Source organism: Vulpes vulpes, chromosome 3 (assembly GCF_048418805.1).
Source record: "Vulpes vulpes isolate BD-2025 chromosome 3, VulVul3, whole genome shotgun sequence".
NCBI lineage: Eukaryota > Metazoa > Chordata > Mammalia > Carnivora > Canidae > Vulpes > Vulpes vulpes.
This window is the reverse complement of record NC_132782.1, coordinates 117,752,455-117,769,355: the sequence shown is the minus strand read 5'-3', so window position 1 is coordinate 117,769,355 and position 16,901 is coordinate 117,752,455. Positions and strand designations below refer to the sequence as shown.

General features: G+C 36.8%; 1 protein-coding gene across 22 annotated transcripts in view; it reads right to left on the bottom strand.

The window, feature by feature from the left end:
- Nucleotides 1–16,901, bottom strand: part of WDR47 (WD repeat domain 47) — a 119,791-nt gene that overhangs the window by 16,898 nt on the left and 85,992 nt on the right. For 12 of the 22 annotated variants that reach the window (XM_072754430.1, XM_072754428.1, XM_072754421.1 and 9 more), the window contains 4 exons: nucleotides 15,985–16,111; nucleotides 10,948–11,126; nucleotides 7,522–7,779; nucleotides 823–898 (listed from right to left, as the gene is read on the bottom strand). In XM_072754430.1, the coding sequence (XP_072610531.1) occupies nucleotides 823–898; nucleotides 7,522–7,779; nucleotides 10,948–11,126; nucleotides 15,985–16,111 (640 nt within the window). The remainder of the gene's footprint in view (nucleotides 1–822; nucleotides 899–7,521; nucleotides 7,780–10,947; nucleotides 11,127–15,984; nucleotides 16,112–16,901) is intronic. The other 10 variants (XM_072754432.1, XM_072754435.1, XM_072754439.1 and 7 more) reach the window with 1 other exon arrangement.

Here is a 16,901-nt window from a genome sequence, read left to right as displayed (position 1 = left end):
TGATTAGAAATGCTACATTTCCCATTAACCCACATACAAGAAATGTGACTGCCAAATGAACAGCATTGGTAGATAAAAGAAAAATAGAGAGGAATGACTAATTAAGTGCCCTATAGCATAATATAATAATTACTAAGGGTTGCTTTGGAACAGATGTGGCAGTCACCAATCAACTTTATTTGTTGTTCTTTGGTGTGTTTAAATTTTTTAAAAAACTTCTTGCTATTTTTAAAATCGATTCAACATAAAAATCTACACTCCTACAATTTCTTGAAAATCAAAAGAACTGGAAGCACTAGATAAGTATATTTCTTTGTGCAAAGGACAAATATTTTTATGTGCTTATCACAATAGTCAATTTCATTCGTTTATGTTACCTATTTGGCTCTATAACCATCTGAAATAATGGCTTTGTTTATGGGGTAAAACTTGAACTAAAGAAAATAAGATAGAATGAAGCTGAAGTTTAGGGAAGGATGTTTGGTTCTAAAGCAAAAAAAAAAAAAAAAAAAAGAGCTGCACTGATGAGAAGCCCAAGGGAAAAACCAATAATATCTGAACAAATTAACCATAGGGTTCAGAGACTAGTGCTCAACTCATGAGCCAAGATTGCTACTAGGCCATTAAAATGAATACTTTCAAATGTTTTCTGAAACAACTTCTTCGCTTACCCAGTGAAAGCTCAACTACCTTGAGACAAATAATATCATTAAAAATAATGATTATTTCTAAAAATGGTTCTTTCTATGAATTGAGAATTCTTAGCAAAATCTGCAAGTATAAATAAAAATAATGATGAAACCTCCTTCCTTAAAGTATTACCTCTTCCCCTCTTGATCTTGACAGATTCCCTGAAGAATCTCCAAGAGCTGGCTTACTGACCGAATGTTCTGATGAGCTGTGTGAACAGAAATTCAAATAAAGTTTACTCTGAATATAAAACAGAAACTAAGTTTATCCTTTCAATCTCTAACATTGATTTTTTTTTTTGGCAAATGACCCACACTGACCCCAGTCAAAGTAACTCACTGATGCCATTTATTAAGAGGCTCTGGGATTCAGTGACGCCAAGCATAGTTGTAAGGAGGGAGAAGCCATTCTGGAAAGGAGATGAAGTTAAGGTCCACAAGTTGTTTTTTTTTTTTTTTAATTTATTTATGATAGTCACACGGAGAGAGAAAGAGAGGCAGAGACATAGGCAGAGGGAGAAGCAGGCTCCATGCACTGGGAGCCCGACGTGGGATTCGATCCCGGGTCTCCAGGATCGCGCCCTGGGCCAAAGGCAGGCGCCAAACTGCTGTGCCACCCAGGGATCCCGGTCCACAAGTTTTATAGTAAGATGTCAAGTAGCTTTCACCTGCTGAGTTCTAGAAGCCTGGATGCTATGGTTAAATGTTACCCCAGGCAGGAACTTGGATTGCTCTTTAGGAAAATTATCTGGCCCAAGAGAAAAGACTAATAGAAACTGACAGTTGAGAGTCTTCAATAAAACAGTGTTTCCCCTTAATCACTTTTTGTCATGTAGACAAATCCATATATATACATAGGCTTCCTTCCAATTCTTTTTTTTCCCTTTATACCTCACTCTTCACAGATAGTAAGGATTTCCAGATATTTGAAGAAAGCTTCCCAGATAAAAGCCAGAGACTAAAACAAACAGAAAAAGCAGGGCAACTGGGTGGCTCAGTTGGTTAAGTGTCTGACTTTGGATCAGGTCATGATCTTAGAGACTTGGGATTAAGCCTGGGATCAAGCCTGAGTCAGACTCTGCACTCAATGGGGAGTCTGCTTCTCCCTCTGCTGCCCTTCCCTCTGCATGTGCTCTCTCTCAAATAAATAAGTAAAATCTTAAAAAGAAAATAAAACAGAAAAAGGAATTTGATTTGTATTTCCCTGATAATGAGTGATGTTGAGCAATTTTTCACGTATTTGTTGGCCATCTGTATGTCTTTGCAAAAATGTATATGCATGTCTTCTGTCCATTTTTTAACTGGATATTTGTTTTTGGGATGTTGAGTTTTGTAAGTCCTTTACATATTTTGGATGCTAACCCTTTATCAGATATGTCTTTTGCAAAGGTCTTCTCCCATTCCAAAGGTTCCTTTTTAGTTTTGTTGATTGTTTCCTTGACTGTGCAGAAGCTTTTTATTTTGATGAAGTCCCAATGGTTTATTTTTGCTCTTGTTTCTCTTACCTCAGGAGACACATATAGTAGGAGGTTGCTACAGGAGATATCAAAGAGGTTGCTGCCTGTGTTCTCCTCTAGGATTTTAATGGTTTCCTGTCTCACATTTAGGTCTTTAATGCATTTTTTATTTATTTTTGCATATAGTATAAGAAACTGGTCCAGTTTCATTCTTTTGCATGTTGCCATCCAACCTTCCCGACACTATGTTAAAGAGACTGTCCTTTTCCCATTGGTTAATCTTTCCTGCTTTGTCAAAAATTAACTGACTATATAGCTGTGGGTTCATTTTTAGGTTTTCTATTCTGTTCTATTGATCTATGTGTCTATTTGCTGGTACCATGCTGTTTTGATCACTATGGCTTTGTAATACAACAAATTAAAACTACAATGAGATATCACCTCACACCTGTCAGAATGGCTAAAATCAACAACTCAAGAAACAACAGGTGTTGACTAGGCTGTAGAGAAAGGAGAACCCCCTTGCACTATTGGTGGGAATGCAAACTGTGCAGCCACTCTGGAAAACAGTATAGAGGTTCCTCAAAAAGTTAAAGATAGAACTACCCTACAATACAGCAATTGCACTGATAGGCATTTACCCAAAGAATACAAAAACACTAATTCAAAGGGATACATGTATATAAAATGATACGTTTACAGCAGTATTATTTACAATAGCCAAATTATGGAAGCAGCCCAGGTGTCCATTGATTGATGAATGGATAAAGAAAATGTGGTATATACACACACAATGGAATGTTAGTCAACCATAAAAAAGAATGAGATCTTGTCATTTGCAATGGCATGGATGGAGCTAGAGAGTATGATGCTAAGTGAAATAGGTCAGAGAAAGACAAATATCACATGATTTCACTCATACGTGGAATTTAAGAAACAAAACAAGCAAAGGGAAGAAAAAGCGTGAGGCAAAGCAAGGAAAAGACTCTTAACTATAGAGAACAAACTGATGGTTACCAGAGGGGAGGTGGGTGAGGGATGCATGAAATAGGTGATGGGAATCAAGGGGGGCACTTGCTATGATGAGCCCCAGGTGTTGCATGTAAGTGCTGAATCACTAAATTATACAACTGAAACTAAAATTATACTGTATGTTAACTAACTGTAATTTTTTAAAAGATTTATTTATTTATGATAGACATAGAGAGAGAGAGAGAGAGAGAGAGAGGCAGAGACACAGGAGGAGGGAGAAGCAGGCTCCATGCCGGGAGCCTGATGTGGGACTTGATCCCGGGACTCCAGGATCGGGCCCTGGGCCAAAGGCAGGTGCTAAACCGCTGAGCCACCCAGGGATCCCAACTAAATGTAATTTAAATAAAAAGTTAGGGGATCCCTGGGTGGCACAGCGATTTGGCGCCTGCCTTTGGCCCAGGGCGCGATCCTGGAGACCCGGGATCGAATCCCACATCGGGCTCCCGGTGCATGGAGCCTGCTTCTCCCTCTGCCTATGTCTCTGCCTCTCTCTCTCTCTCTCTCTCTCTCTCTGTGACCATCATAAATAATAAATAAAAAATAAATAAATAAAAAAAAGTTAGGGATGCCTGGGTGGCTCAGCAGTCAAGCATCTGCCTTTGGCTCAGGTCATGATCCTGAAGACCCGGGATCAAGTCCCATGTCAGGCTTCCTGCATGGAGCCTGCTTCTCCCTCTGCCTATGTCTCTGCCTGCCTCTCTGTCTTTCACGAATAAATAAATAAATAAAATCTTTAAAAATTAATAAATATTTAAAAAGGGATTTGGAAAGAGAGAGATATTTCAGAAAACAAAACCTACAAAAAAAATTTAAATTCTGAGAGATGTAAGAGGAAAAAAGAAATCCAAGAAACAAAAATGAGATCTACAAAAAAAATTCTTTTAAGGAAAACTTTTTTTTTTTTTTTTTTTTAGTAAGAGATCAGTTTATGGTTAACGGTATGGGACAGACCGGGAAGGTACCAGGGCCCATAGTAATGAGCTTTCCAGGAATAGACTGACATACTTACAAGTAAACAGAGGGGCAGGGAAACAAAGCCAAATGGCTGAGAGACCCAGGCCCAGCCTCGGTGGCTGTCCCTGGGCCCTAGTTCCAGTTCTGCCCTGGGAACCTGGGGGATGAGCAGGACCTACAGGTGCCTCAGTTCTTGTAAGGCTCCCATCTCCTCACTCCCTCCTGTCCCCTACCAGCAGGCTGGGACTTCTCACATGTGGTGTATTTCCAGGGCTAGGGAATGGCTGGTCTGGGGGTGGGAAGGCAGAGGCCTGGGTAGTACGGGGTTAGCAGCAGCACTGGGTAGAACTTAGAAAATAACAATATGGTAGGAAACAACCAACATAAAATGGAGATGAGGAAATTGCTAACTAAAAAATATTTTTTTAAGTTCAAAGAACTTAAGTTTCTAGCCTAAAAGGTCCCATTGTTACCTAGCAGGATAGAAGGAAAAGAAACTTATTTTGATGTATATCATGAAATTTTTAGAACATCATGGAAAAGAAAGTCCTAAAAAATTCCAGATGGAAAAAGCAGCAGTCTTCATAGAGAGGATCTGGTCACAATGGCATCAGATTTCTTAATAAGAACACTGAAACATGTAGCAATTCCTTTGAAACTCTAACTAATGATTTCCATCCTCAGCTATACTAACAAATCAAATGGGAAATATTTAGACATGGAAAGTCTCAGAAATTTTACCTCTAATGTGCCCATTTTCAGGAAGCTACAGGAGATCCTGAAAACAAGAGATCCAATACAGAGAGGAGACAAAGGAAATTCCCAGAAGGAGAATGAAGGCAAGTCTCAGAACTCACGTCTGAATAAAATGGCCTAGAGGTAATGAATATAAAGTGAAGCAAGAGTGATCCTGCAGAATGTCTCCCAAGAGGGATAAAATGGAAAAGAGACAACTATCAACAGAGTGTTTAATGAGAGGTACTAAGAAAATTAAGCATGTTCGCACACTAAAACTGAGGCAATTAATGTCTCCATGAAAAACAAAAGTTGTATAAAAAGGAAACATAATCATATTATATTACACAACTCAGATATAAGTAACATTTACATGGCCATTGTAATGTTAACACTGAATACTGATTTAAACAAAATGATACATATTGGAAAGAAAGAATAGACAATGTGAATGTATTGTGGGTGAAGAGTATGGTAGCTAAGTCTAAAATTGGTAGGGAACGGACATAATAAAAATAGTAACAGAAGCGTGTTATTCAGAAATGTGGAGATATATAGCACAAGAAATAGCTAAGTGGGTTAAAAATGACAGAAATAGAAATCATAGACAAAGATGGGTAAGATAGTTTTGAAGTGCTGTTTCATTTATGTGACTTTAATTTTAAAAAAATCAATTTTAAAATTTGAGTTCTAGTTTTGGGAGTGCAAAAATACAGTTATAGAAACTATAATAAGGAAGTAAGTATTAGATAAACATGGGATCCCTGGGTGGCGCAGCGGTTTGGCGCCTGCCTTTGGCCCTGGGCGCGATCCTGGAGACCCGGGATCGAATCCCACGTCGGGCTCCCGGTGCATGGAGCCTGCTTCTCCCTCTGCCTGTGTCTCTGCCTCTCTCTCTCTCTCTCTGTTACTATCACAGTTAAAAAAAAAAAAGATAAACTTAAGCTCTTAAATATAAAACTATAATTTTTGATACAAAATTTATAAAGCTAATTTCTGTAAGCATCCAAAGGCCAGAAGCAAGTTATGCACTCTCAAAGGTTTAATGTTAAGTTAGATGAAGAAACTCTTATGTGGAATTTTAGAAACAAAGCAAACAAACAAAGGGGGGGAAAAGACAAAGAAACAGACTCTTACCTATAGAGAACAAACTGATGGTTATGGGTTGAGGGGAGGGTGAAATAGGTGATGGAGATTAAGGAGTACACTTGTGAGAATGAACACTGGGTGATTAAAAACTTAAGAAAAAGAATAGATGAAGAAAGTGCTCTTTAACTATGCCTATTGCATATATTAACACTTGTTTACTAATCATAGCAAAATAAAAAATCTTCCCTGAGGAGTGCCTGGGTGGCTCAGTTGGTTAAGTGTCTGCCTTTAGCTCAGGGCATGATCCCAGGATCCTGGAATCAAGCCCAATGTGGATGGGGCTCTCTGCTCAGTAGGGAGACTGCTTCTCCCTCCCCTTCAGCCTGCTGCTCCCCCGGCTTGTACTCTTTCTCTAATAAATAAATAAAATCTTTTAAAAAAAAAAACTTCCCTGATTAGTGAAAATATAAATATGCAAGAGGTCTTCAGTTGCTATAACCGCCAGAGTTGCCAAGACTTTCTTGCTGCAATCATTCCAAAATGTTACAAAACATCTTGCGCTCTCAAAGTCTGTGAATTAAAAATATTATTTGCTGGGCAGCCCCGGTGGCGCAGCGGTTTAGCGCCGGTTTAGCGCCGCCTGCAGCCCAGGGCATGATCCTGGAAACCCTGGATCGAGTCCCATGTCAGGCTCTCTGCGTGGTGCCTGCTTCTCCCTCTGCTTGTGTCTCTGCCTCTCTCTCGGTGTGTCTCTATGAAAAAATAAAGTCTTTAAAAATATATATTATTTGCTGAAAGGTATCAATGGTCAAAAAAAAAGTCAGGGAGAAGATAAAACCGTAAAATCTCTTATGACAACTTATAAAAAAATAGAATTGTCTTGGTGGTAGTAAGAAAGCAAAAATAAGAATAGGAGAACTCGGGGACACCTGGCTGGCTCAGCAGTTGAGCCTCTGCCTTTGGCTCAGGTCGTGATCCCAGGGTTCCAGGATTAAGTCCTTAATTGTGCTTCCTACATGGAGCCTGCTTCTCCTCTGCCTGTGTCTCTGCCTCTCTCTCTCTGTATCTCTCATGAATAAATAAATAAATCTTAAAAAAAAAAAAAAATAAGGAGAACCCTCTCTCTAAAATAAATAAATCTAGGCAGCCTGGGGGGCTCAGCGGTTTAGCGCCGCCTTCAGCCCAGGGCCTGATTCTGGAGACCTGGGATTGAGTCCCACGTTGGGCTCCCTGCATGGAGCCTGCTTCTCCCTCTGCTTGTGTCTCTGCCTCTCTCTCGGTGTGTCTCTCATGAATAAATAAATAAAATCTTTTTAAAAAAATTAATAAAATGAATCTTTAAAAGAAAAGATAAAAAAATAAAAATAGGAGAACAAAGGCTACTAAGAAATTTAGAAGTAGTAGAAAAGAATATAAAGACAGAAAAGACAGATTAGAAAAAGATTTGGTATGTAATGGGCTCCAATAACTTGTTTGCAAGGTTCCAAAGAGAAGTTCAACTTTCTAGGTTTCCATTCATTAATAGGATGTTAATATTTCCAGGTTTTACAAATTAAAGTACTTACATTTGATTTCCAGAAGGTGATTCCTCAAGAAAAGGTATGTGATTTGTTGATCCAGGATTAGAAGGGGTGCTTGTGTGAATATTTGAAGCATCATGTGTTATTCTCTGACTAGAGTCTTGGGGTGGTGTAACAAAATTCGTTAGAGAATTATTATTAGATCCATTGTTTTTGCTCCCATTACATTGTTGGTTGAGTGCTGATACCTCATTACCAAGGCTATCCATTCCAATATTTAATTCACCAAGCTTTTGAATGGACCTGTAAAATAAAACAATGCAATTACATTAAAATGAAAACTTAATCACATTCTTAACACATAGAAAAGGGGTGCCTGGGTGGCTCAGTTGGTTAAGCATCTGCCTCTGGCTCAGGTCATGATCTCAGGGTCCTGGGATTGACCTCACCTCTCTTTGGGCTCCCTGTCAGTGGGGAGCCTGCTTCTTCTGCTTCTTCCTCTGCCCCTCCCCTCCCCTCAGTTCATGCTGTCTCTCTCTCTCTCTCTCTCATGCGCTACCTCAAATAAATAAATAAAATCTTTAAAAATATATATAGAAGATTTCAAATTTGAAAAGGTAAATTAATGCACATATAGTATGTAAATGGTAAGTTCAGTACTAAAAATTACCATCACTGGCTTAAGATATAACCATGATACTGAAAAAAAATTTCAAATTTTCCTACAGTATGTCACTGTAGGATATAGGCATAAAAGCACCTTTTACCATAAAAACATTTTTAAAAACATATTTCTTCTCCAGTATAACTTTGTTTTAATTTTCAATTTAAAACTTAATTTCCCAAAATAGTCAACAAAAATATCACCACTACCAAAACTTCTCACCAAGACAAAACATGCCATTTTCGTTTCATTTCTCTAGTAATATCATATCAACTAAGAAATGTATGATTAGAGCAGGCCATGATGGGACAAAGTCAAGTGGCATCCTATTACTCACACATTCATTCATTCTACGAAGACTATGATCTAGGCACTAAGGAGATAAAACAGGAAGCAAAACAAGTTAGCCTCAAGGTCTTTCCCTCATCACAAGTCTTCCTGTATCAGGACAGACTGACTTCTTTTGTTGGACTCAGAGCTCCACACAGCACAAAAGGGAAGCTGACAAGCTCTGTTAAAACTTAGACCCAGAACGGGCCCAGTATCACTTTCTACAGCCTAGATTCAACATGAGAGAGTACACAGTGGTATGATTACCAAGAAGTGTTGTGGTTTATTGTAGTTTCTAGTTTTCCTACATTAAACATTAGAAGGTGTGTGTGTATGTGTGCGTGAGCACGTGCATGTATACTCAGGGCTTAGGAAAGACTTTAAAAGAGCAGTTCAATATTACTAAAAAGAAATGGAAGCCATTATTAAATATTTATGTTAAAATTTTAAACTAAGCTGCATTTCCCAAAATTGTGTTCTATGAATCCTGTGAAATGCTCCCAATAAAGAATGAGTCTGAGGTCAAGTCAATTTGGAAAATGCTAAGTATAAAGAGTCTAAAAGCTGACATCATTTTGATTCTCTAAAAGTGGGGAGGATGGAGCAGAATATGCTTCTACTAAGTGCCAAATCAGTGGTGATGATTACTAGAATTGACAGAAACAATATATCAAGATGTATAAATAATACAGTACTGTTAACAAAAATTCTATCATACTTTATTTGATTTTTTTCAATAAGATTATGTAATATGACTTTTCTTCTTTCTATGACTCTTGGAAAAAGATACAAAATTTAAATCTCAAAACATTCTAGCTTAATTGCTAGAATGATTTGAAAAAATAAAACAGAGGGAGAAAGGATATTTTATTTTGTAGATTCTTTTTCTATCCAATTTGTCCATGGCATTAGGTACTTTAAAGTCCTGATACTGGCTCAGATATATGAAACCAAGGGCCTAGGAAAAAAGGACTGAATAAAATCATTATATTAAAGGGTTAGAAAACAATAGATGAGAATTAAGATAACAGGGAGAATTTATATGAAACTAATTTACAAAAGCTAAATAACACGAAGTAACTTGATTTCTATTTATAATTGTCTTTAAAGGAAAGATAAACCATCTTGAACAGCTTAACTCTTTTTTCTGTGGAGGTACGTCCCTTACCACTATTAGGATCACAGAACCTTGCCACTTTATCTTCTGATTTAATGCTAGCTATCTGAAAAATAAAATGGTGAGGAAAACCAACTGCAATCATGACCTAATGGATATGAAGAAGATATCCAAAAACCAGAAATGACAGTTCATCAAAATAGGATAATTTTGATAAGCTACTGACTTATCAGAGGTGGTAAGCAAATGATCCCCAAATGCAAGGTTTGGAAGCCTACTCAGATTCTTTAGATTACCACTATAAACATTCCTTGTGTGAAGGCTTGAAGATTGAATCAATTTTAGGCTTGATGACTTGCACAACCCTCAGAGTATCAAGTAGATTACTTCCAATGTTATTGAACCAAGTAAAGAACTGACAGTCACTACTGCATTACCTAATCATAATCACAATAATAACCTACATTTATGGTACATTTCCTATATGCTAGGAATTATTCTAAGTAATTTTTTATATATAACTCATTTAATCTTCCAACAACCTTTGCTCATTTAAATATACATATTCTAGTTTATTGATTTTTTTTAAATATTTTATTTATTTATTCATTGAAACACAGAGAGAGAATAAGGGGCAGAGACACAGGCAGAGGGAGAAGCAGGCTCCATGCAGAGAGCCCGACATGGGACTCATCCAGGGTCCCCAGGATCACGCCCTGGGCTGCAGGCGGCGCTAAACCGCTGCGCCACCGGGGCTGCCCTCTAGTTTATTGATTTTTAAAAAGACACACTACTATCTATCTATATATTCACACACCTCCTATAATTATGAACAATGTAAATGCATATTGTCCTGGCAGAAATTATTAGAATGAATAATTTTAATATTGACTTCTGAAAGTTCAAGAACCCCATATAACAATAAAAACGATAGTGAACACTTAATATAGTGCTTACTATATGCCCGGTACTATTCTAAGCACTTTGCATACATTAACTCATTTCATCTTCACTGCTATTCTATGAAGTAGATGAGAAAACAAGCAAAAAGAAACTAAGTAACTAGGACTTCTAGGATCTCAGCTACCTTGGGGCAGCTGAATCCACCTGGCTGTCCTTCCAGTTATGAGCCGAACCACTGTATTTCTGCTCTCCTTGCTTAGAAGTGAAAAAAGGTTTAAAGAGAAGAACAAAATTAGATAACCCTGAGGATGCTGTGAAAGGAAGATATTTCTTTGTTACTTGAAACACTTAAAACACTTTAAAATTTCAAATTATATATAGAAAGTAGCAGTCATTGTATGCTTTCAATAGCTCTGAAATGACTCCTTATGTTTTAAAATGTGTTTGAAAGACATACCTATTAAGGAATTGTTCCGTAAGATTCTGCTGCTGATCAGGACCATCTTCCTGATTCACACCTCCCTCAAGCAGCATTTGTTGGTATATCTGTCGCTGTTGCTCTTTCTGTTCTAAATGCTGTTGATAGCGTAATCTTTGCCTATAATATTCTTGAAACTGTTCTGTTGAATCTCGAAGCTGAAAAATATTAGAAAAAGTAATATGTTTGAGCAGACTATGATTAAATATATGTCTCTACCCAACAGTAACTTCTATAAACACTGGATGAAATATGCAAGTAGCTATATTTAACAATTACAAAACACTTAATATGTTGTTCTTTGAATAATAACATAGTATCCGTGAGTTTTCAAAGTCAAATAGATCAGTTAATTTGCTTTATTCTATAGCAAGACCAAAATGAATGGTCATCCTGGATTTCTGACTAACCCAAAATATACAAATTATAGTGGTCATAAAGTCACGGAATTAGATGTATAGCTCTTGAAAAAATACTGAAAGGCTACATTAATATTTAATAAACACAATATTAACTCTGTCCAACAATTTAAGCTTGTTTACTAGGTTACTCTAGAGAGAAACTTTAAAAATTTTCTTCAGGGACACCTGGGTGGCTCAACTGTTGAGTGTCAGTCTGCCTTCAGCTCAGGGCGTGATCCTGGAGTCCTGGGATCAAATCCCACATCGGGCTCCCTGCATGGAACCTGCTTCTCCCTCTGCCTATGTCTCTGCCTCTCTCTGTGTCTCTCATGGATAAATAAATAAAATCTTTTTTAAAAATTTTCCTCAAATACAACTTTAATTCAGGTTTCAAATGGCCTTTCACAAGAAAGTGGGATACATGGGTAGTAAACTTAATCTCAACACTCCTATTTTGTTCTTCTAAAAGAACTATATAGCACCCAAACTTACAGGACATACATATTTAGTAAATTCCAATATTGGCACAGAAAGACTTTTCTGACAACCTGGAATCCAGTCATATAACATGGATCATGTGAACTGGGGTGCCCCTGGAACAGGTCATTCGTGTCTAAAATTGGCCCACACTGATAATAAGCTTAATGAAGCGTCTAATATAGCTAACTAAAGCTAACGCTGTCTCTCCTTTTCCAAGAAATAATAGCAATCCTCCTCTATTTCATGACTTACAGCAATAACTCGGAGACAAAATTATGTGTCCTTTTAAATTTTTTATTGTTGGTAAAATAGAAAATTTCACTTTAATCAGTTTTATGAGTACAATTCAGTGGCATTAATTATACTCACAACATTGTGCAATTATCACCACTCTTTCCAAAATTTTTTGCCAACCTACAGAGTGCCTGTGTAACCATTAAGCAGTAACTTACTACTTCTCCCTCCCCTGAGCTCCTGGTAACCTCTGTTCTACCTTCTCCAAAACTTCACCAATCTTAGATATTTGATATAAGCGGAATTATATACTTGTCCTTTTCTGTCTGGCTTATTTCACTCAGCATGATGTTTTCAAAGTTCATCTGTGTTCTAGCATAGGTCAGAATTTCATTCCTTTTTGTGGCTGAACAACATTCCATTTAATGAATATGCATGCCACTTCTACTTACCCATTAATCTGTGGGTGCACACTGGGGTTATATCTACCTTTTGACCACTGTGAATAATGCTGCTATGAACATGGATGTATAGATGTCTGTGTGAGTCCTTGTTTTCAATGCTTTAGAGTGGAATTGCTGGGATATATGGTAATTGTATATTTAGCTATTTTTAGCTATTTAAGGTACCACCAATCCATAGTGCACTATTTTACATTCAAATCAACAATGTATGAGGGTTTAGACTTCACTTCCCCACCAACACTTATTATTTTCCACAGTTTTAACTATCCTAGCAGTTGTGAAGCTATATTTCATTGTGGTTTTGATTTGCCTTTCACTAATGACTACTGGTACTAAGCATCTTTTCATGTGCCTATTGGCCATTTGAATATATTCTTTGGAGAAATGTCTATTCAACTCTTTTTTTCTAAGTCAGACTGTTTTTTTGTTCAGTTGTAGTTCTTTATATATTCTAGATATTAAACCCTTATCAGATATATAATTGTCAAATACTTTTCCCATTCTGCTCACCATCTTTTCACTTTCTTGATAAAGTCCTTTGATGCACAAGTTTTTAATTTTGAGAAATTCAATTTACCAATTTTTATGTTTGTTACTCAAGCTTTTGCTATCATATCTAAGAACACATTATAAAATCCAAGATCATGAAGATTTGCCCTTATGTTTTCTTCTAAGAGTTTTATACTGAGTTCCTATAATATAGTAGTTGATCTGTATTTAGTTAATTTTTGTACATTATGTGAGGTAGAGATCCAACTTCATTCCTTTCCATGTGGAAATTCAGTTGATCCATCATCATCTATTGAAAAAACTATTCTTTCTCCATTGAATAGACCTGGCACCTTATGCCAAAAGTCAATTAGCCACAGATATATGGGACTACCTCTGGTCTCTCAAATGTAGTCCACTGGGCTATACTTGTAGTCTTATGAGAGTACTGAACAGGTCTAATTACTATAGCTTTTATAGCTACTGTAGCTTTGTAGCTTTGAAATCATGAACTATGTATGAGTACTCCAACTTCGTTTTTTTTTTTTTTTTTTTTCAAAATTGTTTTGGCTATTCAGGACATATTACATTTCCATGTGAATTTGAGTACTGGCTTTTCCATTGCTGCAAAAAAGGCTGTGAAATTTTTATAGGAATTACATGGAATCTGTAGATCATACTAGTTAGTACTGACATCTTAACAATATTAAATCTCCCTATCTGTGATCACAGGGTATCTTCCCATTTCTTTTGATCTTAAAACTTCCTTCAGCAATGTTTTACAGATTTCAATGTACAAATTTTTCACCTTGTTGGTTTAATTTATTCCCAAGTATTTTATCTTCTTATAAGCTATTGTAAGTGGAATTGTTTTACTTTTTAAAAGATTTTATTTATTTATTTATTTATTTATTTATTTATTTATTTATTGGGGGGGGGAGAGGGAGAGAGAGAGAGAGAGAGGCTGTCCGCTGAGAAGGGATCCTGACTTGGGGCTTGATCCCAGGACCCTGGGATCATGACCCAAGCTGAAAGCAGACACTTAACCGACTGAGCCACCTAGGCACCCCTGGAATTGTTTTATTAATTTCCTGTTCAAATTGTTCATTGCTGGCAGTGGAGAAACACAACCAACTTTTATGTATTATTCTTGCACCCTGCAACTTTTCTGAACTTGTTTGTAAGCTCTAGTAGCTTTCTTATGTATTCTTTGGGATTTTCTATAAATAGGAGCATGTCATCTATAAATAAAGATAGCTTTACTCTTCCTTTTCAATCTGGACTTCAATCTTTTATAATTATTTGAGATTTTTTCTGGGTCCTAACATATGCTCTATCCTGAAGAATGCTGCATATGCACTTGAGAAGAATGTGTATTTTCCTACTGTTGAAGTGTTCTTTTTTTCTTGTTAGTATCACTTTATTTATATATTTGTATTCACATATTGTTAGTATTTCACATATTCCCAACACAAAGTTACCAGCACTTGAAATACTAACACCCATCTAAGGTGTCTAAGAAAACAACTTCTAAAAACACTGATACAGAGGCACCTCGATGGCTCAGTCAGTTAAATGTCTACTCCAGCTCAGGCCATGATCTTGGGTCCTGGGATCCAGCCCTGCATCAGGCTCCCTGCTCAGTGGGGAGTCTGCTTGTCCTTCTGCCCCGCCCCCCATTCATGCACACTCTTTCTCTCAAATAAAATCTTTAAAAAAAATAAAAAAATAAAAAGACTAATACAGGTACTACTGGGTTAAAAAAAAAAAAAAAAAGGTGCATCTTCCAAAACAACAATATTGTTGGAATGTTCTATAGATGTTTGTTAGGTCTAGTTAGTTTAGAGTAGGTTCAAGTACTCTGTATCCTTATTGATCTTCTGTTTAGATGTTCTACCCATTACTGTAAATGGTACTGAGGTCTCCAACTATTATTTCTCCCTTCAAGTTTGCCAACGTTTGCTTCATAGATTTGGGGGTTCTGTTGTTTGGTGCATATTCATATGTATTTTTATTTATTTTTATTTTTTTTAAGATTTTATTTATTTATTCATGAGAGACACCGAGAAATAGGCAGAGACACAGGCAGAGGGAGAGGCAGGCTCCCTGCAGGGAGCCTAATGTGGGACTCGATCCTGGGTCTCCAGGATCATGCCCTGAGCTGAAGGCAGACGCTTAACCACTGAGCCACCCAGGTGTCCCCATATGTATTTTTAATAGTAATTTTTGTACCTCATTCTTAATATTTAGTTGAAAACATATAAAAATGTTTACATTTATTAAATGGGACGCCTGGGTGGCTTAGTGGTTAAGCATCTGCCTGAGCTCAGGGTGTGATTCCGGTGTCCGGGATCAAGTCCCACATCGGGCTCCCCACAGGGAGCCTGCTTCTCTCTGTGTCTCTCATAAATAAATAAATAAAATTTAAAAAATAAAAATAAAAAATAAACTTATTAAGCCTCTTCATCTCTTCTAAGTGGCATACCATATAAGATAAAATTTATACTCTCCTTCATAATACAATTTCTTTTCCAAAACACCAGAGAAAAATAATTTGGAACTCTAAAGATTTGGATAAAAGCATTTTATATTATACATGTCATAATTTCTTGTTCATTAAATCTAAGTAGTAAAATATAGAGGATATATCTTAAAAATACACACTATCCACATTTAATGTGAGTTCAATTACTTGAGTCCTGAAACGTACGATTAATGTAAACTGTGGTATTTCTGATTGTTAATAAGTTCACCTGTGCTATAAAATACACGACAACTAAAAATACCATATCCTTAAGGGAAGAGAGAAAATGACAATTAATAAGAAAGTCTAGATATGCTCTTACTCCCAAATGTCGGAAAATTCCTTTTACGTTCTACCCAAGCAAATGCTATTACTTCTTTCAAAGAGAATAATTCTAAAAGACACTAGGTATATTAAACATTACCTCATTTTTTTCTTGCTTAGCTGGTCCTGGATTCTGTGTTCCATTTGCAGACTCTTTTTCTGAAACTGAACTCTGGCCCAGGATTTCACTGCTTATAGGCCGCTGTGCCTCAACAGGTGTATCACTTCTTCCAGAAAGATACAAAAAACAAATAGGAAGAGGTTGGGGTGAAGGAAAACATATTTTAGAGAAATTTTACTTAACACAATGAATATTTAGTCTAAATGTTTATCAAATATGCACAAAATAGATTTTTAAATTTTCCTTTCTCCTCTTAAGGGTACTATGTAAGGATTTTTTAAACAAATAGGATACGCTTATCACAGAAGTGCACTGGATTATTAAGTAAGGAGGGTAGGGGCTCCAGTTTAAAACAAGATGTGTGGTCTTGGGAAAAATCCCTTACATCCTCTGTTGCTCAGCTTCATCTATAAATTGAACTGAATAAAAAGCTCGATGACCTAAAGCCTGAATTCTCTTTATGTATCTTAATCTGTGATTTTGTTATCTGAACATTAATTTTTTCCCTCCAATAGGTTTCAACAAAATTCTAAGAATTGTTAAAATTTTATTAAAAGACTGTCTTTAGGGGATCCCTGGGTGGCTCAGTGGTTTAGCACCTGCCTTAGGCCTAGGGTATGATCTTGGGGTCCCAGGATCCAGTCCTACATCGAGCTCCTGGCATGGAACCTGCTTCTCCCTCTACCTGTGTTTCTGTCTTTTCTGTGTCTCTCATGAATAAATAAACAGAATCTTAATAAAAAAAAAAAAAAGACTGTCGTTGGTTTATTTGCACTTAACATAAAAGCCAAACATACACCTTTCCAATATATTTTTTTAAGATTTTATTTATTCATGAAACACAGAGAGAGAGAGAGAGAGAGGCAGAAACACAGGCAGAGGGAGAAGCAGGCTCC